At 48.3% G+C, this 17,658-nt stretch overlaps 2 protein-coding genes across 2 annotated transcripts in view; one reads left to right on the top strand and one right to left on the bottom strand.

Moving 5' to 3' along the window:
- Positions 1-172, bottom strand: part of SPDYC (speedy/RINGO cell cycle regulator family member C) — a 19,817-nt gene extending 19,645 nt beyond the window's left edge. The window contains exon 1 of the mRNA XM_029285600.1: positions 119-172. Coding sequence (XP_029141433.1) covers positions 119-172 — 54 coding nt within the window. The remainder of the gene's footprint in view (positions 1-118) is intronic.
- The window catches only part of SYVN1 (synoviolin 1), an 18,259-nt gene extending 601 nt beyond the window's left edge, over positions 1-17,658 (top strand). Inside the window, exons 2-16 of the mRNA XM_015823606.1 lie at positions 3,446-3,596; positions 4,522-4,614; positions 7,705-7,857; positions 8,529-8,577; positions 10,782-10,885; positions 11,598-11,724; positions 12,279-12,378; positions 12,544-12,609; positions 13,485-13,601; positions 14,523-14,686; positions 15,865-16,017; positions 16,096-16,218; positions 16,413-16,599; positions 17,180-17,319; positions 17,491-17,658. Coding sequence (XP_015679092.1) covers positions 3,465-3,596; positions 4,522-4,614; positions 7,705-7,857; positions 8,529-8,577; positions 10,782-10,885; positions 11,598-11,724; positions 12,279-12,378; positions 12,544-12,609; positions 13,485-13,601; positions 14,523-14,686; positions 15,865-16,017; positions 16,096-16,218; positions 16,413-16,599; positions 17,180-17,319; positions 17,491-17,633 — 1,851 coding nt within the window. The 5' untranslated portion in view covers positions 3,446-3,464 and the 3' untranslated portion in view covers positions 17,634-17,658. The remainder of the gene's footprint in view (positions 1-3,445; positions 3,597-4,521; positions 4,615-7,704; positions 7,858-8,528; positions 8,578-10,781; positions 10,886-11,597; positions 11,725-12,278; positions 12,379-12,543; positions 12,610-13,484; positions 13,602-14,522; positions 14,687-15,864; positions 16,018-16,095; positions 16,219-16,412; positions 16,600-17,179; positions 17,320-17,490) is intronic.

Here is a 17,658-nt window from a genome sequence, read left to right as displayed (position 1 = left end):
TTAGATACCATTTCTACACCTAGGAAGTGCCAGCTAGCCAGGTACGCCCCCTTTCTTAGGTACCATTTCTATACCTAGGAAATGCCAGCCAACTAGGTACACCCGCATTCTTAGATACCATTTCTACAGCCAGGAAGTGCCAGGCAGATGTCTCTAATTCGCAGGTATCCATCTCTATAGCTAGGAAGTGCCAGCCAGCCAGGTATACCCCCATTCTTAGGTACCATTTCTACACCTAGGAAGTGCCAGCCAGGTGTCTCCCATTCCAGGGCTTCCATTTATACACCTAGGAAGTGCCAGCCAGCCGGGTACGCCCCCATTCTTAGATACCATTTCTACACCTAGGAAGTGCCAGCCAGCCAGGTATACACCCATTCCTAGGTACCATTTCTGCATCTAGGAAATGCCAGCCAACTAGGTATCCCTCCATTCTTTGGTACCATTTCTACACCTAGGAAGTGCCAGCCAGGTGTCTCCCATTCCAGGGCTTCCATTTATACAGCTAATTCTGTTTTTCTGAAGGGTGGTCATGCTCTCCAGCATCTGCTCAAATCCCAAAGTGTTTCTTCTCATGGAGTCTATAACAGTTCTGGCAACCAAACCTAGTACTGTAGTTTAGGTAGGGGACTTTCAAAATATTATTAATTTCAATGTATTAGTTTCCCATTTCCAATGGACTCTTCCTTGCGGTGTTATTGCAAAGTGACATATATACAGAATACAGAATTTTCTAGCTGGGCATTTATATAACCATATAACCATTATCAATTTGAGAATTAAAAGTGTTACATCTGTAGGTTTTCTTTCTCTGGTCTTTTCTGTCTTCAGTTGCGTTCCCTACATGATTTATTCCTACAGAGGCGCATATGTGCAAAACTATGTGTCAGAGAAAGCGGGCGCAGAAAAGTTCTTCAGTGATACTTGACACATGTTCCAAAGCTTTATTTATTTATTTTTTTTTGGCCTAATCTTGTTTTGTCCTTTCTCGGGAGAATCCCTTTCTTTTTCTCTCCCCTCCTGTTCAATAGTAATCTGATTTTTTAGGGTAAACGTGAAATTCTCTTCTCTGCAAAAGTGTTCTGTCCTACACGTCGGCATACTGTTGTGGCTGAAGTGTTGTCTTTCTTATTTCCTAGAGACTTGTGTTTTGGCAATACTGATAAAGATCCAGCCGCGGCTGCTATAAGCAAGATGTATTAGTGGTTTGCATATAGTAAGCCCTGTGGAGTGAGTTATAATATAGAAAGGTTGGGCAGAAACTTCCCTTCCGCCTTCTGAAGTTGGTAAAATGAGGACCTAGATTGTTGGGGGCCATATGCTGACTCTTAAACCGCTTAGAGAGGGCTGTAAAGCACTATAAAGCAGTATATAAGTCTAAGTGCTGTTGCTATTGCCCTCCCTCCCTCCCTCCCTCCCTCCCTCCCTCCATCCCTCCCTCCCTTCCTTCCTTCCTTCCTTCCTTCCTTCCTTCCTTCCTTCCTTCCTTCCTTCCTTCCTAGTGATTAGAATACAGTATTGCAGGCTAACTCTGCCCACAACCAGGTGTTCGATCCTGACCGGCTCAAGGTTGACTCAGCCTTCCATCCTTCCGAGGTCGGTAAAATGAGGACCCAGATTGTTAGGGACTGACTCTGTCAACCGCTTAGAGAGGGCTGGAAAGCACTATGAAGTGGTATATAAGTCTAAATGCTATTGCTAAGAGCTATTAACTATTTTTTTCTGTGCTTTGAAATTGTCGTTTCTTATTCCACAGTCATGGCCCGTGCTAGTTACTCTTCTGCGTGTTGAACATTGAAGGGATAGTAACCGGATCCTTAATCTCCGAATGAAACTGGTTACACTTATTTATAGGGGTCCTATGTGTATAGCCCAAGCACATTCCGCAGCATGAAGCTTGTCTATTTCAAGAATAACACACGTAGATACTATTATTGCTTCTTCCTGCAGTTCCTACTGTAGTGTGAACTCTTGATTATTTTTACTTTTTGAGTTTCACATTACAACTCATTATTCTCTGTTGGCTTGACTCAAAGAGCATCTAGTATTTTATCTTTTTCTTTTTGTTCCTAGGTCAACGCGGCTCACAAATCTTTTCTCTCTTGATGCAGAGACCTGTGAGTCCACTGTATCTGTTTTATGACTCCCTGGCCCATTGAATCGTAGCAAAACAGGATGTGCCCCTGAATTGTCTCAGTCTAGTGTAGCCTTTCTCAGCAGCTTTAAGATGCGTGGGCTTCAACTCCCCAAGTTCCGCAGCCAGCGCGCTGTGAATTGTGAACCCACAATTGTCTGGTGGGTTTAAAGACCAATCCATGTTTTAACCCAGATATATTTTCCTGCGTCGGATAGCCAACTTTGGGAGATTGCTGTGGTGGAAGACAGGCATGACCAGCTGAATCTCCAATAATATGAATTTCTGAGCTCTTGTGTAAAGAACCTTCTTAAGAGGTGTGCCTCACCTTATTACTGGAATGTCAGCTTTAGATTGGGAATAGGTTGCTTCAACTGTAGCTTTTAATTGCCACATACAGCTTGGCTAGCTTGTGTTAAGATGCATACTCTCTGCTACATGTTTGCTGGGAATGTTTCTGAGCAGGCCTTACCTGGTTGGGTTTTGGGGAACCCAAGATTGCTGTAGAAGTTTTGTCTTAAGCTAGAGGTCCCCAACCTTTTGGGCACCAGGGACCGGTTCCGTGGAGAGAGGTTTTTTCCCCGTGGACCGAAGGGTGCGTGGTTTTGTGTGCTGCCTGCATCCCGCGGATGGGGCTTTGCTTGTTTGTGCGGACCGGTTGCTGGCATGCCGTGGCCCGGTATTGGTCCACGGACTGAGGGTTGGGGACCCCTGTTCTAGTCCAGCCCCCTATTCGAGCAGGAGACCCTATACCATTCCAGACAAGCCAGTAGCGTTTTCTCCCATGGCTATTTCTGTAATTTTGGCAATATGTAGGTAATATTTACTGAATTTTATAAGCAAGGTTTAGGATTCAGGGATTGGAAGAGCAGCGTTTTCTCCCCGGCCGCTGGAAGTAGAACAAATCTTGTCGGTTAAAGAAAGAGGCTGCTTTTTTTTTAACCCTAATTGTTGCTTTTGTTATTGCTACCTTTTTAGTAAATGCGAGGCTGGCAATGATAGCCAGAGAAGAAATGTTTTGACGGCCTCTTCCACCTCTGCAGCTGATAGGATACGAGGCGAAACAGTTTGGGCTCGGTTGCCATGACAGACCCTCAATTTTTCACAGGCGAGCAACACTGGGGCACGCGAACGACCCAGCCAGGCACGCTTGTACAGTAACGGCGGCGGCCGTCAGAGGTTGAGAATAGCAACCTGGGTGCAGTGAGACGTGGCCATGCAAATCCAGCAGCCAGCTCTGTTTTTATTTTTCAATCGCTGACGCGAGTGCCCATTCAGGCGTGTCCGTCATTCAGCTCCTGTCTCTTCTTGCAGTACGCCGGACATTGGGGACATGTTCCGGACCGCCATCATGATGGCTGCCAGCCTGGCCTTAACCTCCGCCGTGATAGCTCACGCCTATTACCTGAAGCACCAGTTCTACCCCACCGTGGTGTACCTTACCAAGTCAAGTCCCAGCATGGCGGTGAGTTCGGCCCCTTCCCCGTCGGTGCCCGGGCTAGCTTTAAAAAGTGCTTTTTGAGTGTGTCTTCCCCCCCCCCCAGTTCCTTGCCCTTTCTTTGGACGTGCCACGAATCCTAAGCAAAGGTTTCTAGTCAATGTAGCCAGTGGAGTCGTCGTATCTAGCCAGTCTGAAAGATTGATTCTTTATTTACATTTATATTTTTGTTTATTTAACCCAACTAACTAACTAAAGAGCCGTGGTGGTGCAGTGGTTAAAATGTAGGCTAAATTCTGCTGAATGCCCCCTGCCAGCAGTTCGGCAGTTCTAGTCTCACCGGCTCCAGGTTGACTCAGCCTTCCATTCCTTCCGAGGTCCGGTAAAATGAGGATCCAGATTGTTGGGGGCCATACGCCGACTCTGTAAACCGCTTAGAGCGGGCTGTAAAGCACTGGGAAGCGGTATATAAGTCTAACTGCTATTGCCCTTCCCTTCCCTCCCTCTCTCCCGTGGTTAGAATACAGGCTAACTCATTGGTTACTCTCAGGAGTTTGATCTTGACCAGCTCAAGGTTGACTCAGCCTTCCATTCCTTCCGAGGTCCGGTAAAATGAGGATCCAGATTGTTGGGGGCCATACGCCGACTCTGTAAACCGCTTAGAGCGGGCTGTAAAGCACTGGGAAGCGGTATATAAGTCTAAATTAAGAGGAAGAAGGCACGTCGGATGTGCGTGCCACCTTCAGTTATGCGGGAAAATAACAAAAGCGGGAGAGCAACTACAATAAAATTATATTCTGTTAGAAGTATCACCTCACCAACTAGAGAAAGGAACTGTTGTTGTTGTTTTGTTAACAATACAGTGCTCCCTGCAAAAGCTGTTTCCCTCTTAACGGATGGTTCTCTAAACCACTTTTTTTTTTTTTCCTTTTTGCTCTCTTACCCCTGGCAGGTGCTCTACATCCAGGCTTTTGTCCTGGTGTTCCTACTAGGCAAATTCATGGGCAAAGTGTTTTTCGGACAACTCCGAGCGGCAGAAATGGAGGTGAGTCTTTGCTGGCGCGTGGAGGCGTTAGTCTTGATGAGAGGAGATGTTTAAAACGGCTTTAAGCAAACTTTGCTCTCCTTTGCAAAGAAGCATCTATTTCAGTGGTTCTCAACCTTTTTAATGCCGCGACCCCAACCGGTCATAAGTCGAGGACTAAACCGGTCGTAAGTCGAGGACTAAGCCGGTCGTAAGTCGAGGGCTACCCAACCGGTCGTAAGTCGAGGACTTTCCCTGCCCGGGAGCGCCGCGCATGCGTGGTTCTGCCCCCTGCGCCGGCCGAGGCGTAGCTGGCAAGCGGCAGAGACGGAGCAGGCCGACCACCAGCTGGCCCAGCCCAAGGGAGGTAAGGCACCCGCCGGAAAAGGGGGGAAAAAATGGCGGACAAAAAAAATGGCGGACAGCCTTGCTTGTCGACCCCCATGAAATGGTCGATCGACCCCAAATGGGGTCCCGACCCACAGGTTGAGAACCACTGATCTATTTGAAGCTTGGGAGCGCCCAATTATTAAGAAATCCTTTTCTTTCCCCCCCCCCCAAATCACGAGTCTTTGCTTATGAACTTCAAAAAGAGCCAGTTGTTTAAAAAAAAAAAAGTGAACTGTTCATTCTCCTCAGCTGAATTTATGTGTGGTGTGTAATTAACATCTTCCCCCCTCCGCAATAATTTGGAGCTAATTTTGACTGAAATGAGACATGTGAAGAGTTCCAGAAGAAAAGAAAGATACCCAGTTGCAGAATGATGGAACACAGGTAGTCCCCTGCTTTCAATAGCTCATTTAGTGACTGTTCAGAGTTACAACGCTGCTGAAAAAAGTGACTTACGACCGTGTGTCACACTTACGACTCTGGCAGCATCCCCACGCTCACGGGATTAAAATTTGGACATCGGCAACTGGCTCATATTTATGACCGGTCGCTGTGTCCCTGGGGTCACTTGATCCCCTTTTATGACCATCTGACAAGTGGGGAAACCAGACTCACTTAACAACCGTGTTGCTAGCTTAAAAACTGCAGTTATTCACTTACGAACCGTGGGAAGAAAAGTGATAAAATTGGGCCAAACTCACTTAACAAGTCTCTTGGTTAGCAACAGTTTGGGCTGAATTGTCGTCGTAAGTCGACGACTACCTGTGTTCAGCATCTCCAGTTTTTAAGTTCATTTGTTCACTTCGGAGCCGAATGACAAAGAGTCTACTTTTAATTGTAGACAACCAGGGGTGTGTGTGTGTGTGTGTGTGACTGCTTCAGCATGTGGCTTGTCGCTTGTCGCTTCCTTTGTCCAAATCATTTTTTTAGCTGTTAACCAATTCAGGTTTCACTTCCCTTCTCAAAAGACACCTGGAAGGAGAAGGAGAAGGAAAGACAAAAAAGCGTAGCCCTTGAAACGGGTTCACATTTAAATTTACAGCAGCAGTTTTAAAAAAAAAAGATTCATACACAAACCTTGTGGGGAAGGAGAGGAGATTGTAGTAGATATTTAGAGATATAAGAAGAATCCTGTTTGATCCAGCTGCTGGCCAGTAAAGTCCAGCATTTTGAGCCACACAATAACCAAATCTGGCACATGGTTATAGCAATAGCAACAGCACTTATAGGCCGCTTCACAGTGCTTTACAGCCCTCTCTGGCTGGTTTACAATGTCAGCATATATTGCCCCCAACAATCTGGGTCCTCATTTTACCGACCTCGGAAGGATGGAAGGCTGAGTCAACCCTGAGCTGATCAGGATCGAACTCCTGGCAGTGGGCAGAGTCAGCCTCTAACACTGCCTTCTCACCACTGCGCTACCAGGGCTCCATCCTTACGGGGGAAGGAGCTTGGGTCACAGTTTGAGGGGAAACCTGCAAGACTGGCATCTGGAATGCTTCTCTCCCAGTGGTGACTAGAGCTGAAGAACAAATGGAACAAAATCATATGTTCCATTGATGGGCAGGGTTACTTTCTCCCCAAGGATTAATCAGGGCATGTGCATTCCTGCATGGCTGTGTGAGGTTCTAATTGGGGTGGGTGCGTAGATGGGGCCTGTCTGTGTGCCCACCTCCCCTCATGTGGTGTCTCTTTGTGCTGGGAAGCATGGGGAGGGCTGCAGAGGCTCCACTCCAGATCACATGACCAGGGAAAGGTGAGGTTTTAGAATGGAGCATCAGCAATTTTCCAAGCCTTTTGCCCGTTTGTCTCGGCTGTATGGTTGCAACGAGAGATATAATATAATTAATAATAATAATAATAATAATAATAATAATAATAATAATAAGTAGTAGTAGTAGTAGTAGTAGTAGTAGTAGTAGTAGTAGTAGTAGTAGTAGTAGTTGGAAGAGACCTTGGAGGTCATCTTGTCCAACCCTGGAAGAGACCTTGGAGGTCATCTTGTCCAACCCCCTGCTCAGGCAGGAAACCCTATACCATTCCAGACAAATGACTGTCCAGTCTCTTCTTAAAACATCTAGTGTTGGAGCATTCACTGCTTCTGGAGGCAGGTTGTTCCACTGGTTAACTGTTCTCACTGTCAGGAAGTTTCTCCTTAGTTCTAGGTTGCTTCTCTCCTTGATTAGTTTCCATCCGTTGCTTCTGGCCAAATTGTATATCTTTTAAAATCTTTCTTTGGTTGGTCCATCTTCCATCCTCCAACCCCAATTTTATTTTCTTTGTTTCTGTTGTTTGGAATTATCCTGCTGGATAAAGGCCTGGACCTTTTTTAGCATCCTACCTTTCCTGAGTTCTGTATATGAAAAAGAATAATAATGTGGAGCCAAACAAGATATCCTTCAGGGGAGCCTCTCCCAAGCTGGACACCACCAGAGGCACTGGGGCTCCCAGAAACCACAACTTAACTTATCTTTCATGTATTTATTAAATTTATATGATTGTCCAATTCCTGCACAGGTTGACTCTAGGCTGCTTACAACATGCAGCTGTATCGGCTGGGATTTCTCACAATTTGGCATCTTTACCTCCTCTGGGTGATACCAGTTTGGGGGGGGGGCACCACCAGTGCATCACCAAGCATGTAAATTTGGAGAAACAGAACCAGCAGGGGGATATCAGTTTGGGTTTGGCAGGGTCTTAAATCCATCTTTTCACATCCAGCATCTGCTCGAACGCTCGTGGTATGCCGTGACCGAGACCTGCCTCGCCTTTACCGTCTTCAGGGATGACTTCAGTCCTCGTTTTGTGGCTCTCTTCACCCTCCTCCTCTTCCTCAAGTGCTTCCATTGGCTGGCTGAAGACCGGGTGGACTTTGTAAGTTATGATCCCGAGTTTGTGGGTGCGAACGTGAGGCTGTAATAACCAGGTCAAAGTAAAACTGGTTTTTCTGCTTGAAGTGTTAAAAGCCGTGTGTCAACGCTGCTAACATCGCATGTTCTTGCATTGACAATAAAGGCAAATGTAGCCATCTTTTACCTTTTGCTTTTAGAGTTAGATGAGGCTGGGAGGAGGGATGTGAACGAGAGTCCAGCTAGACATAACAACACTAAACTTAGTGTGAGAATCAAGGTTATTGTAACCAGAGCTGATAAGGAATTGGTGGGCTGGAGAGCTGGAGAGGAAGCCTGCGCTTCAAGCTAATTGGGGAATGTGATTTATGACTGTTAATTGGAGGAGGGAATTGTGCTTTGATACGATGTGCCCAGGGGAGGGGAATTCAGTTTTCGGCTTCGATTATGCACTGCCGATACTATGCTAACTCAAAATAAAGATTCTTTAAGGTACACAATGCCTCAAAGTTCTTTCGAAGAGTTTCATCTGTCGGAACCATGACAGTGAGACCGTAATAACCAGGTCAAAGTAAAACTGGTTTTTCTGCTTGAAGTGTTAAAAGCCGTGTTTCTCAACCTAGGCCACTCGAAGAGCTGTGGACTTCAACTCCCAGAATTCCCCAGCCCCTTAAACTTTCTTTTTTTCCATTCCAGATGGAGAGAAGTCCCAACATATCTTGGCTCTTCCATTTCCGCATTGTCTGTAAGTACTTTTTTATTTCATTTATTTTATGGATTAAATTTCTATTATTATTTCTTTTACTCTCCCTTATTTTTGCCCCAGCCGATGGCTGCCTCTAAAGTTGTGGCTTGAGACTGGATCCCAGTCTGGCTTCTTGAGAATCTAGCCATAAAATCTATGTGAAAATGACAGGACAGCCACTTGCCCGGAATGGTATAGGGCAGTGGTGGCGAACCTATGGCACGGGTGCCAGAGGCGGCACTCAGAGCCCTCTCTGTGGGCACGCGTGCCGTCGCCCCAGTCCTAGGCCTTCAGCTGGGTTTTATAAAATCTTTTTGCTTTAGGCCTCGGCCGCCGTGTGCAAAAAAAAAAAAAGTTTCAATCAATCAATTTCAACTTTTCGCAGGAAAAAAAAAGATCTCGCAAAGTTGGAATTGATTGATTGAACTTTTTAGTCCCACCGTTACCACCGCAGCCACGCTTACCCGATGGGCCACGCCCACCCGGCACCCGATGATACATAAGTGGGTTTTGGGTTGCAGTTTGGGCACTCGGTCTCTAAAAGGTTCGCCATCACTGGTATAGGTTCTCCTGCTTGAGCAGGGGGCTGGACTAGAAGACCTCCAAGGTCCCTTCCAACTCTTATTTTGTTAAAGTTTGGGTCTAAACAGCCCTTTGATGTCTTTCTCCACTAAGTCGCTGCTGTGGCAATTGCCTTGTTAAAAATACTTGCAGCTGGCTGAGTGATGGAGCCATTCTTGTCTGCTCTGTTTTTTTCCCCAAGATCAGATGAGGTCAAGTGACTATAAACAGATGGAGATCCCAACGCTGTTGGAAGTGTAACTGTAAATAAGGCAGATGTTCCAGAGGGCTAATTGTGGGTGGCGATTTGCATGACGAAATTACCGTATTTATTGGCGTATAACACGCACTTTTCCCCCCCTGAAAATAGGGGGCAAATGATGTGTGCGTGTTATACGCCTGTGCGTGTTATACGCCGATAAATACGGTACCTTTCTTGGTTATTTGCATACCAGGCCCCTGAGATGCCCTTCTTTCAGTTTTTATTATTATTATTATTATTATCTGTTGCTTCCAAACAGAGCCACTTTGATGAGTGTAATGAAAGCAAACAGAATGATCTGCTTTGGGCAGTTTACGAAGTTGTTAGGGACCTCCTGCACCTCAGTTTTTTTCTCTTCTGGCGTGTTAGCTGTTACGGGGAGTCCTTGACATACATCCATAATTGATAATTAACAGTTATCATTGTTAAGCAGGTAGAACTACCTGACTGGACCAAATTTTACGACATTTATGTGATAGTCATTAAATGAACACCTAGGCCAGGGGTAGGCAACCTTGGCTCTTTTATGACTCGTGGACTTCAACTCCCAGAATTCCTGAGCCAGCATGGGGGAACTTTGGCCCCTTTATGACTCGTGGACTTCAACTCCCAGAATTCCTGAGCCAGCCATGCTGAGGGGAAAAAGAGAGGTTTCCAAGCTTAGACATGTTGGCTCAGGAATTCTGGGAGTTGAAGTCCACAAGTCATAAAAGAGCCAAGGCTGCCTACCCCTGACCTAGGCCATTAAGAGAGTCAATTTTTTGTCAAAAACAAATACTGGAAATCAGCACCAAAAAAAAAAAAAAAAGCAAAAATTGTGGCCACGTGGTTACAGGATGCGGCAAAGCGGAACTGGTTGCCGAATGACCCAAATGCGATCACATTGACCATGGGTTGTGTGTGTGTGAGACCGTCGTAACTTTGAATTCAGGTTGTAAATAGCTTTTGCAGGATCCGTCCTAACTTCAAACGGTGGCTAAGCGACCAGTTGTAAGTCGAGGATCACCTATAGTTTCCTTTTAGGATCAGGAGAGGAATAGTGTATATACCACCTGAAGGAAAGGCATGAAATAAATCTAATAAATGGATGAATTGGAGAACTTTGCAGCAGTCACCTAGGTCAGAGGTCCCCAAGGGACCGGTTCCGTGGAGAGAGGGACCGGTTCCGGGCACCAGGGACTGGTTCCGTGGAGAGAGGTTTTCCCGCGGACCGGAGGGTGCGTGGTTTTGTGTGCTGCCTGCCTCCTTGTTTGTGCGGACCAGTTGCTGGCATGGGGTTGGGGACCCCTGACCTAGGTGACTGTGAATCTCAAGTGTATTGTGTATTTTCCCTACTCCTTTCTGCTTCCCCAGTGACAAAATGGTGTCCCTTCTTTCCTAGCTCTTATCGTGCTTTTGGCCATCTTAGACTTCCTGTTCGTCAGCCACGCCTACCACAGCATCCTGACCCGGGGGGCCTCTGTCCAGCTGGTCTTTGGCTTTGAGGTGAGTAGATCCAAAAAGTTGGGGACCTCTGCTCTAAGCAGTTTACAGAGTCAGTATATCGCCACCAACAATCCGGGTCCTCATTTTTACTGATGTCAGAAGGACGGAAGGCTGAGTCAACCTGGAGCCGGTCAGGATTGAACTGCTGGCAGTGGGCAGAATTAGTTGAATTAGCCCGCAGTGCTTCATTCTGACCACTGCACCACACAGCTCTGTGACTGGGCTTATCAAAGCGAAACCAGGACTGGGCTTGTAAGTTCACAGTTAGAAGGGTAGGTGTCTCGTTGTCATGGTTCCGACAGATGAAACTCTTCCAAGAACTTCGAGGCATTGTTTACCTTAAGGAATCTTTATTTGAGTACCATAGGTCCAAGCCAAAATCTGAGTTCCCTCCCCTGAACACATAGTATCAAAGCACAATTCCCTCCTCCAATTAACGGTCATAAATCACATTCTCCAATTAGTTTGAAATGCAGGCTTCCCCTCCAGTTCTCCAGCCCGCCAATTCTTATCATCTCTTATTTCAATAACCTTGGTTCTCACACTAGGTCCAGTATTGTTATGTCTAGCTAAAGTCTCATGCATGTTCCTCCCCCCGGCATCATCTAACTCTAACTCTAAAAGCAAAACATAGGAAGAAAATGGTTGCATCTCCATCTGTTGTCAAATTAAATTCGGATTTTTAACCCTTTTCCTCGTGGCTCCCCCACAGTACGCCATTCTCATGACGATGGTGCTGACCGTCTTCATTAAATACTTTCTACACTCCATCGACCTGCAGAGCGAAAATCCCTGGGACAACAAGGCCGTCTTCATGCTCTATACAGAACTCTTCACAGGTAAAATAGATCCGGGGATGAAGTCCAAAGCCCCTTCCCCAAATTCAGCCCCCCTCTCCCAAGCAAGTTGGCAGCTGAGGCACACAGGTTGTCCTTGACTTAGAACCATCCCTTTAGTGACCATTTGAAGTTAGGACAGCACTGGAAAAGGTGACTTATGCCCTGTTTTCACACTTACAACCATTGCAGCATCCCCCGTGGTCACGTGATCAAAATCCAGACGCTTGGCAACTGGCATGTACCTATGCCGGTTGTCCTGTCCCTGGGTCACACGGATCACCATTTGTAGCATTCATTTAACGACCACACGATTCACTTAATAACTGCAGCGATCCACTTCACAACTGCGGCAGAAAGGTGGCGAAATGAGGCACCGCTCATTTAATGACGGCCTCGCTTAGCAATGGAAATGTTAGGCTCGACTGTGGTCGTAAGTTGAGGACTACCTGTATTCTGCCTTGATTGCAAGGGTCTTTTGGGCAATGACCTGGAAGTAAAAATTGAATGAGTATCCCCTCCTCCTCCTCCTCCTCCTCCTCCTCCTCCTCCTCCAGGTTTCATCAAGGTCCTCCTCTACATGGCCTTTATGACGATCATGATCAAAGTACACACCTTCCCGCTTTTCGCCATCCGGCCCATGTACCTGGCAATGAGGTGAGTCCGGGGCAGGAAAATTGGGAGGAGGCACACCTGCAGTTCTGCACCTGTCTGCGGGTGAAGGGTCTTTCCAGCTCTCCGCCCCCTTCCCCCCCCCCAACCACCAAAGATTGCCTGCCTGTTCGCCCCCCCGAGACCTGACTGTTGCTGTCTCCGTTCCAGGCAGTTCAAAAAGGCAGTCACCGATGCAATTATGTCTCGTCGGGCGATCCGCAACATGAACACACTGTGAGTATTTGCTGCGCCCAGAAGGGCCCCATCTGCTTCCTGGTGGAAAGTCCCTCGTTATGTATTAAGAGCCTCAGGGGTTAAATATATAGGCAGCAATAATTTTATATTGATATTAATCTGTTTCCTAGTTGAATGTCTCTGCCTGCCTGCCTGCCTGCATCCATCCATCCATCTATCTTATCTATCCATCTATCTATCTTTGTCTGTCTGTCTGTCTCTATATCTCTATCTCTATATCTTTATCTCTATATATATCTATATCTTTATTTCTATCTATTTATCCTATCTATCCATCCCTCTCTCTCTCTTATCTATCTATCTATCTATCTATCTATCTATCTATCTATCTATCTATCTATCTATCTATCTATCTATCTCCGTCTATCCGTCTATCCATCTGTCTGTCTGTCTGTCTGTCTGTCTGTCTGTCTGTCTGTCTATATCTATCTATCCATCCACCCACCCACCCACCTACCTACTTGACTGCCTGCCTGCCTATCTAAAGAACAAATCTATATTGATTCCTTGATTAGTCGTTTGGAAAAAAGCCATTGACCTCTGTGTCATTGCCAAGGAAAGGTTGTAAAGTCACAAAGAGCTGAGCAGAACAAAATTCCCAGCGATCTTTCTGTTCTAAGCACACATAATAATAAGAATAATAGTAGTAGTAGTAGTAGTAGTAGTAGTAGTGGACTGTGCGTGTGCTGACTGCATCAGCGGATGGGGCTTCGCTTGTTTGCGTGGCCCGGTACTGGTCCAGGGCCCGGGGTTCTAGTCCAACCCCCTGCTCAGGCAGGAAACCCTATACCGTTTCAGACAAATGGCTGTCCAGCCTAAGAAGGGACTTAGGTGTCTGACCTTGTTCTCCTCAGGTACCCCGATGCCACCCCGGAAGAGCTGCAGGCCATGGACAACGTTTGCATCATCTGCCGGGAGGAGATGGTGACGGGTGCGAAACGCCTGCCTTGCAATCACATATTCCATACCAGGTGGGGGAAAGTGGTGTTGTTGTTTTTTTAAATAAAACCCCCGAATGGATCTGGGTGGACTTGAAAGCTTCTTGGCTGCAGGAGTGCAGGATGCAGCCTGCCTTGGGTGGATCGTCCTTCCTTCCTTCCTTCCTTCCTTCCTTCCTTCCTTCCTTCCTTCCTTCCTTCCTTCCTTCCTTCCTTCCTCTTTCTTTCTTTCTTTCTTTCTTTCTTTCTTTCTTTCTTTCTTTCTTTCTTTCTTTCTTTTTCTCTCCCTCTCTCTCTCTCTCTTTCTTTCTTTCTTTCTTTCTTTCTTTCTTTCTTTCTTTCTTTCTTTCTTTCTTTCTTTCTTTCTCTCCCTCTCTCTCTCTTATTCTCTCTCTCTCCTTCTCTTCCCTTTGGGGAAGAAGGCGGGCTCCGATGCCTTCCGCTGATCCTCCTTGCTGGACCATGGAGGTTTCCCTTTTCCCCCTTCAGGGTCTTTTTTGGATGGCGGCAGGATAGATACGTCTGTAATCAATACTGCAGACCTTTGATTCCCTTTAACGAGGGTTAGTTCTAAATGGAGCGACCCCGTCCCCACGATTTTAAAGTTGGCTCGTTTGGACCAAACTGTGCTTCCTGTTAAGGGGGCTCTTGTCACTTTTGGTAAGAAGGCAAGGCCACCCTTCAAGTCAAAGCTGAAACCCCCCGTTTTTATTCGTCCTGGGTGTGTGCTTACTGACGCTGTGTGGGGCTAACCCCAGGGCAACCTGCAGTGTGTGTGTGTGTGTAAGAGAAGGAGGGGGAGAGGGGGAGAGAGAAGGAAAGAGAAAAGGAGAGAGAGAAAAGGGGACAGAGAGGGAAAAAGAAAAAGAGAGGAAGAGAAAAAGAGAGAGGGAATGACCCGGAAGAGAGTTTGAATTCACCCACTGGAACTGCAAAGAGTCTCATCTTCTTCAGCTGCCTCCGGTCCTGGTTCCAGCGCCAGCAGACCTGCCCCACCTGCCGGATGGACGTCCTGCGCGCCTCCCTGCCCACCCAGTCGCAGCCGCCCCCCGAGCAGCAAGAAGGGGGGCAGCATCCGCCCCCCCATCAGGCCCCACTGATGCCTCAGCCGCCCAACTGTGAGTCCATTTTGTGTGCTTCTAGCCCAGGGTTTCTCCTCTTTGACTACTTAAGAGGGGGTAGGCTTCAATTCTCTCAGCCAGTCCCCTACAACAACCCTGTGGGGTGGGCTGGGCTGAGAGAGAGGGACTAGCCCAAAGACACCCGGCCGGCTTTCCTGCATAAGGCAGGATTAGAATTCTCCATCTCCTGTTGATTGGCCCGGAGTCACCCAGTTGGCTTTCATGGCTAAGGCGGGACTCGAACTCTCTGTCTCCTGGTGATTGGTCCAGTCATCCAACTGCCTTTCCTGCCTAAGGCGGGATTAGAATTCTCCGTCTCCTGTTGATTGGCCCAGAGTCACCCAGTTGGCTTTCATGCCTCAGGCGGGACTAGAACACTCTGTCTCCTGGTGATTGGTCCAGTCATTCAACTGCCTTTCATGTCTAATGTGGAACTAGAATTCTCTGTCTCCTGGTGATTGGTCCAGTCACACAACTGCCTTTCATGGCTAAGGCGGGACTAGAACTCTCTGTCTCCTAGTGATTGGTCCAGTCATCCAACAGCCTTTCCTGCCTAAGGCGGGACTAGAATTCTTTGTCCCCTGGTGATTGGCCCAGAGTCACCCAGTTGGCTTTCATGCCTCAGGCGGGACTAGAACACTCTGTCTCCTGGTGATTGGTCCCGTCATCCAACTGCCTTTCATGCCTAAGGTGGGACTAGTTCTTATCTCTTGGTGATTGGTCCAGTCGTCCAACTGCCTTTCATGCCTAAGGTGGGACTAGAACTCTCTGTCTCCTGGTGATTGGTCCAGTCATCCAACTGCCTTTCCTGCCTAAGGCAGGATTAGAATTCTCCATCTCCTGGTGATTGGCCCAGAGTCACCCAGTTGGCTTTCATGCCTGAGGCGGGACTAGAACACTCTGTCTCTTGGTGATTGGTCCCGTCATCCAACTGCCTTTCATGCCTAATGTGGAACTAGAACTCTCTTGTCTCCTGGTGATTGGCCTAAAGTCACCCAGCCAGCTTGCCTGCCTCTTGGTTTCTAGTCCATTTCTTCTTCCTCTTTTCACCTGCATTTACTTTACTCCCTTAGGCTAAAGATACTTTAAATAACGACCAGTTGAAATTCTAGAATCGGCTAGGATAACCCGGTTCTCGTGGAAGCAGCGCTGCTGACCCTCTTCTCTGTCTTTAGTTCCCCAAGGCCTCCTGCCTCCGTTTCCTCCCGGGATGTTCCCTCTGTGGCCACCCATGGCTCCCTTCCCTCCAGTGCCGGGCGTCCAGCCCCCCAATAACACCGACGGTGCCTCGGCGGCTGCGTCCTCCCCACCAGGAGCCCAAGGGGCAGGTGAGACACCCCACGGCCGGCTGTTCCGCTCGCGAGCCCTCAAGGGAGGGTCTTAACTGGGCTGCGTTTCCTCAACAGGCACCACCAGGCCCAGCGGGGATTCGGCCACCACGTCGGACACCGCGGCCTCCGCAGGGACCGTGCCGGGTTTCCCCTTCCCTCCTCCCCCTTGGATGGGGATGCCGTTCCCCCCTCTCTTTGGTACGTTCCAGGGTTCCTGGGCGTGGCTTCCTGCAAAGGGCGGGGAGATTGTAGATCGTTTATCGGCGATGGATTACAACTTTGGCGGCTACTGGTCTGCTGGTTTCGCTGCCCTCCTGGGGACTGAGCGGGGGGCTGGTTCTTTTGGGGGGTGAGTCCTCCTCTTCCATGTCCCCCTCCTCTCTCTGCTTCAGGCTTCCCTCCGATGCCGGTCCCCCCCTCAGGATTTGCAGGGCTGACGGAGGAGGAGCTGCGGGCCATGGAGGGCCACGAACGGCAGCACTTGGAAGCCCGGCTGCAGTGTCTCCAGAACATCCACACTCTCCTCGACGCGGCCATGCTCCAGATCAACCAGTATCTCACTGTGCTGGCAACGATCGGGTGAGTACCTGCTCTCTCCCCTCCCTTCCCCTCCCCTCCTCTCTCTCCTTCCCTCTGCTCCCTTCCCCTCCCCTCCTCTCCCCCCATATTTCTTCTCTTCCTTCACACATATGCCTTCCTTCCTCTTTCTTTCTTTCTTTCTTTCTTTCTTTCTTTCTTTCTTTCTTTCTTTCTTTCTTTCTTTCCTTCCTTCCTTCCTTCCTTCCTTCCTTCTTTCTTTCTCTCTCTCTCTCTCTCTCCTTTCCTACCCTCTTTCTCTTTTTTCTTTCTCTCTTCTTTCTTTCTTTCTTTCTTTCTTTCTTTCTTTCTTTCTTTCTTTCTTTCTTTCTTTCTTTCTTTCTCTCTCTCTTCTTTCTCTCTCTCCCTCTCTCTCCCTCTCTCCTTTCCTACCCACCCTCTTCCTTTTTTCCTTCCTTCCTTTTTTCCTTCCTTCCTTCCTTCCTTCCTTTTTTCCTTCCTTCCCCCCCTCCCTCCCTCCCTCCCTCTCTCCTTAAATTCCTATTCTGCCCATCACACTCGTGATTCTGGATAGTTTACAAACAGAGACCCTCCCTGCTGGGCTGCTGTCTCTCTTGCACAGGATGCCTCGGGCTCCGCCAACACCCGCCAGTGCTTCAACCCCTTCGACGGCCCCCCCTGAGACCCCGACTAGCCCTGAGACGAATGCCAGCGAACCCACCACCTCGACCACCCAGCCAGCGGACAGCACCTCTTCGCAAGGTAACATCACCCGAGCCCAGGCCGGGGTGAGAAGAGGGGTGGCTTGAAGGGGGAAGCCCTGGAGCGGAGGCCCCCACCGTTGCTCCCAGCACAGGCAGCCCTCGACTTTACGACCACAGCAGAGCCCCAAACCCGGGTCCGGTTAACCGTTCTTTCCTTGGGGGTTTCCAGACACATCTCCAGACAAAGCAGAGGCTCCGACGCAGCCCCCCAGCCCCGACGAGGACCCCTCCTCCCCGGAAGAGCCCAACGCCGCGGAGCTGCGCAGACGCCGCCTTCAAAAACTAGAACTGCCTTCTTCTGGGTCTCCTTGAGCGAGCCTGGCCCGGACGGATTTTA

Source organism: Protobothrops mucrosquamatus, unplaced genomic scaffold, assembly GCF_001527695.2.
Source record: "Protobothrops mucrosquamatus isolate PMUCROS unplaced genomic scaffold, P.Mucros_1.0 scaffold1928, whole genome shotgun sequence".
Classification (NCBI taxonomy): domain Eukaryota; kingdom Metazoa; phylum Chordata; class Lepidosauria; order Squamata; family Viperidae; genus Protobothrops; species Protobothrops mucrosquamatus.
This window is presented reverse-complemented; position numbering and strand designations above follow the sequence as displayed.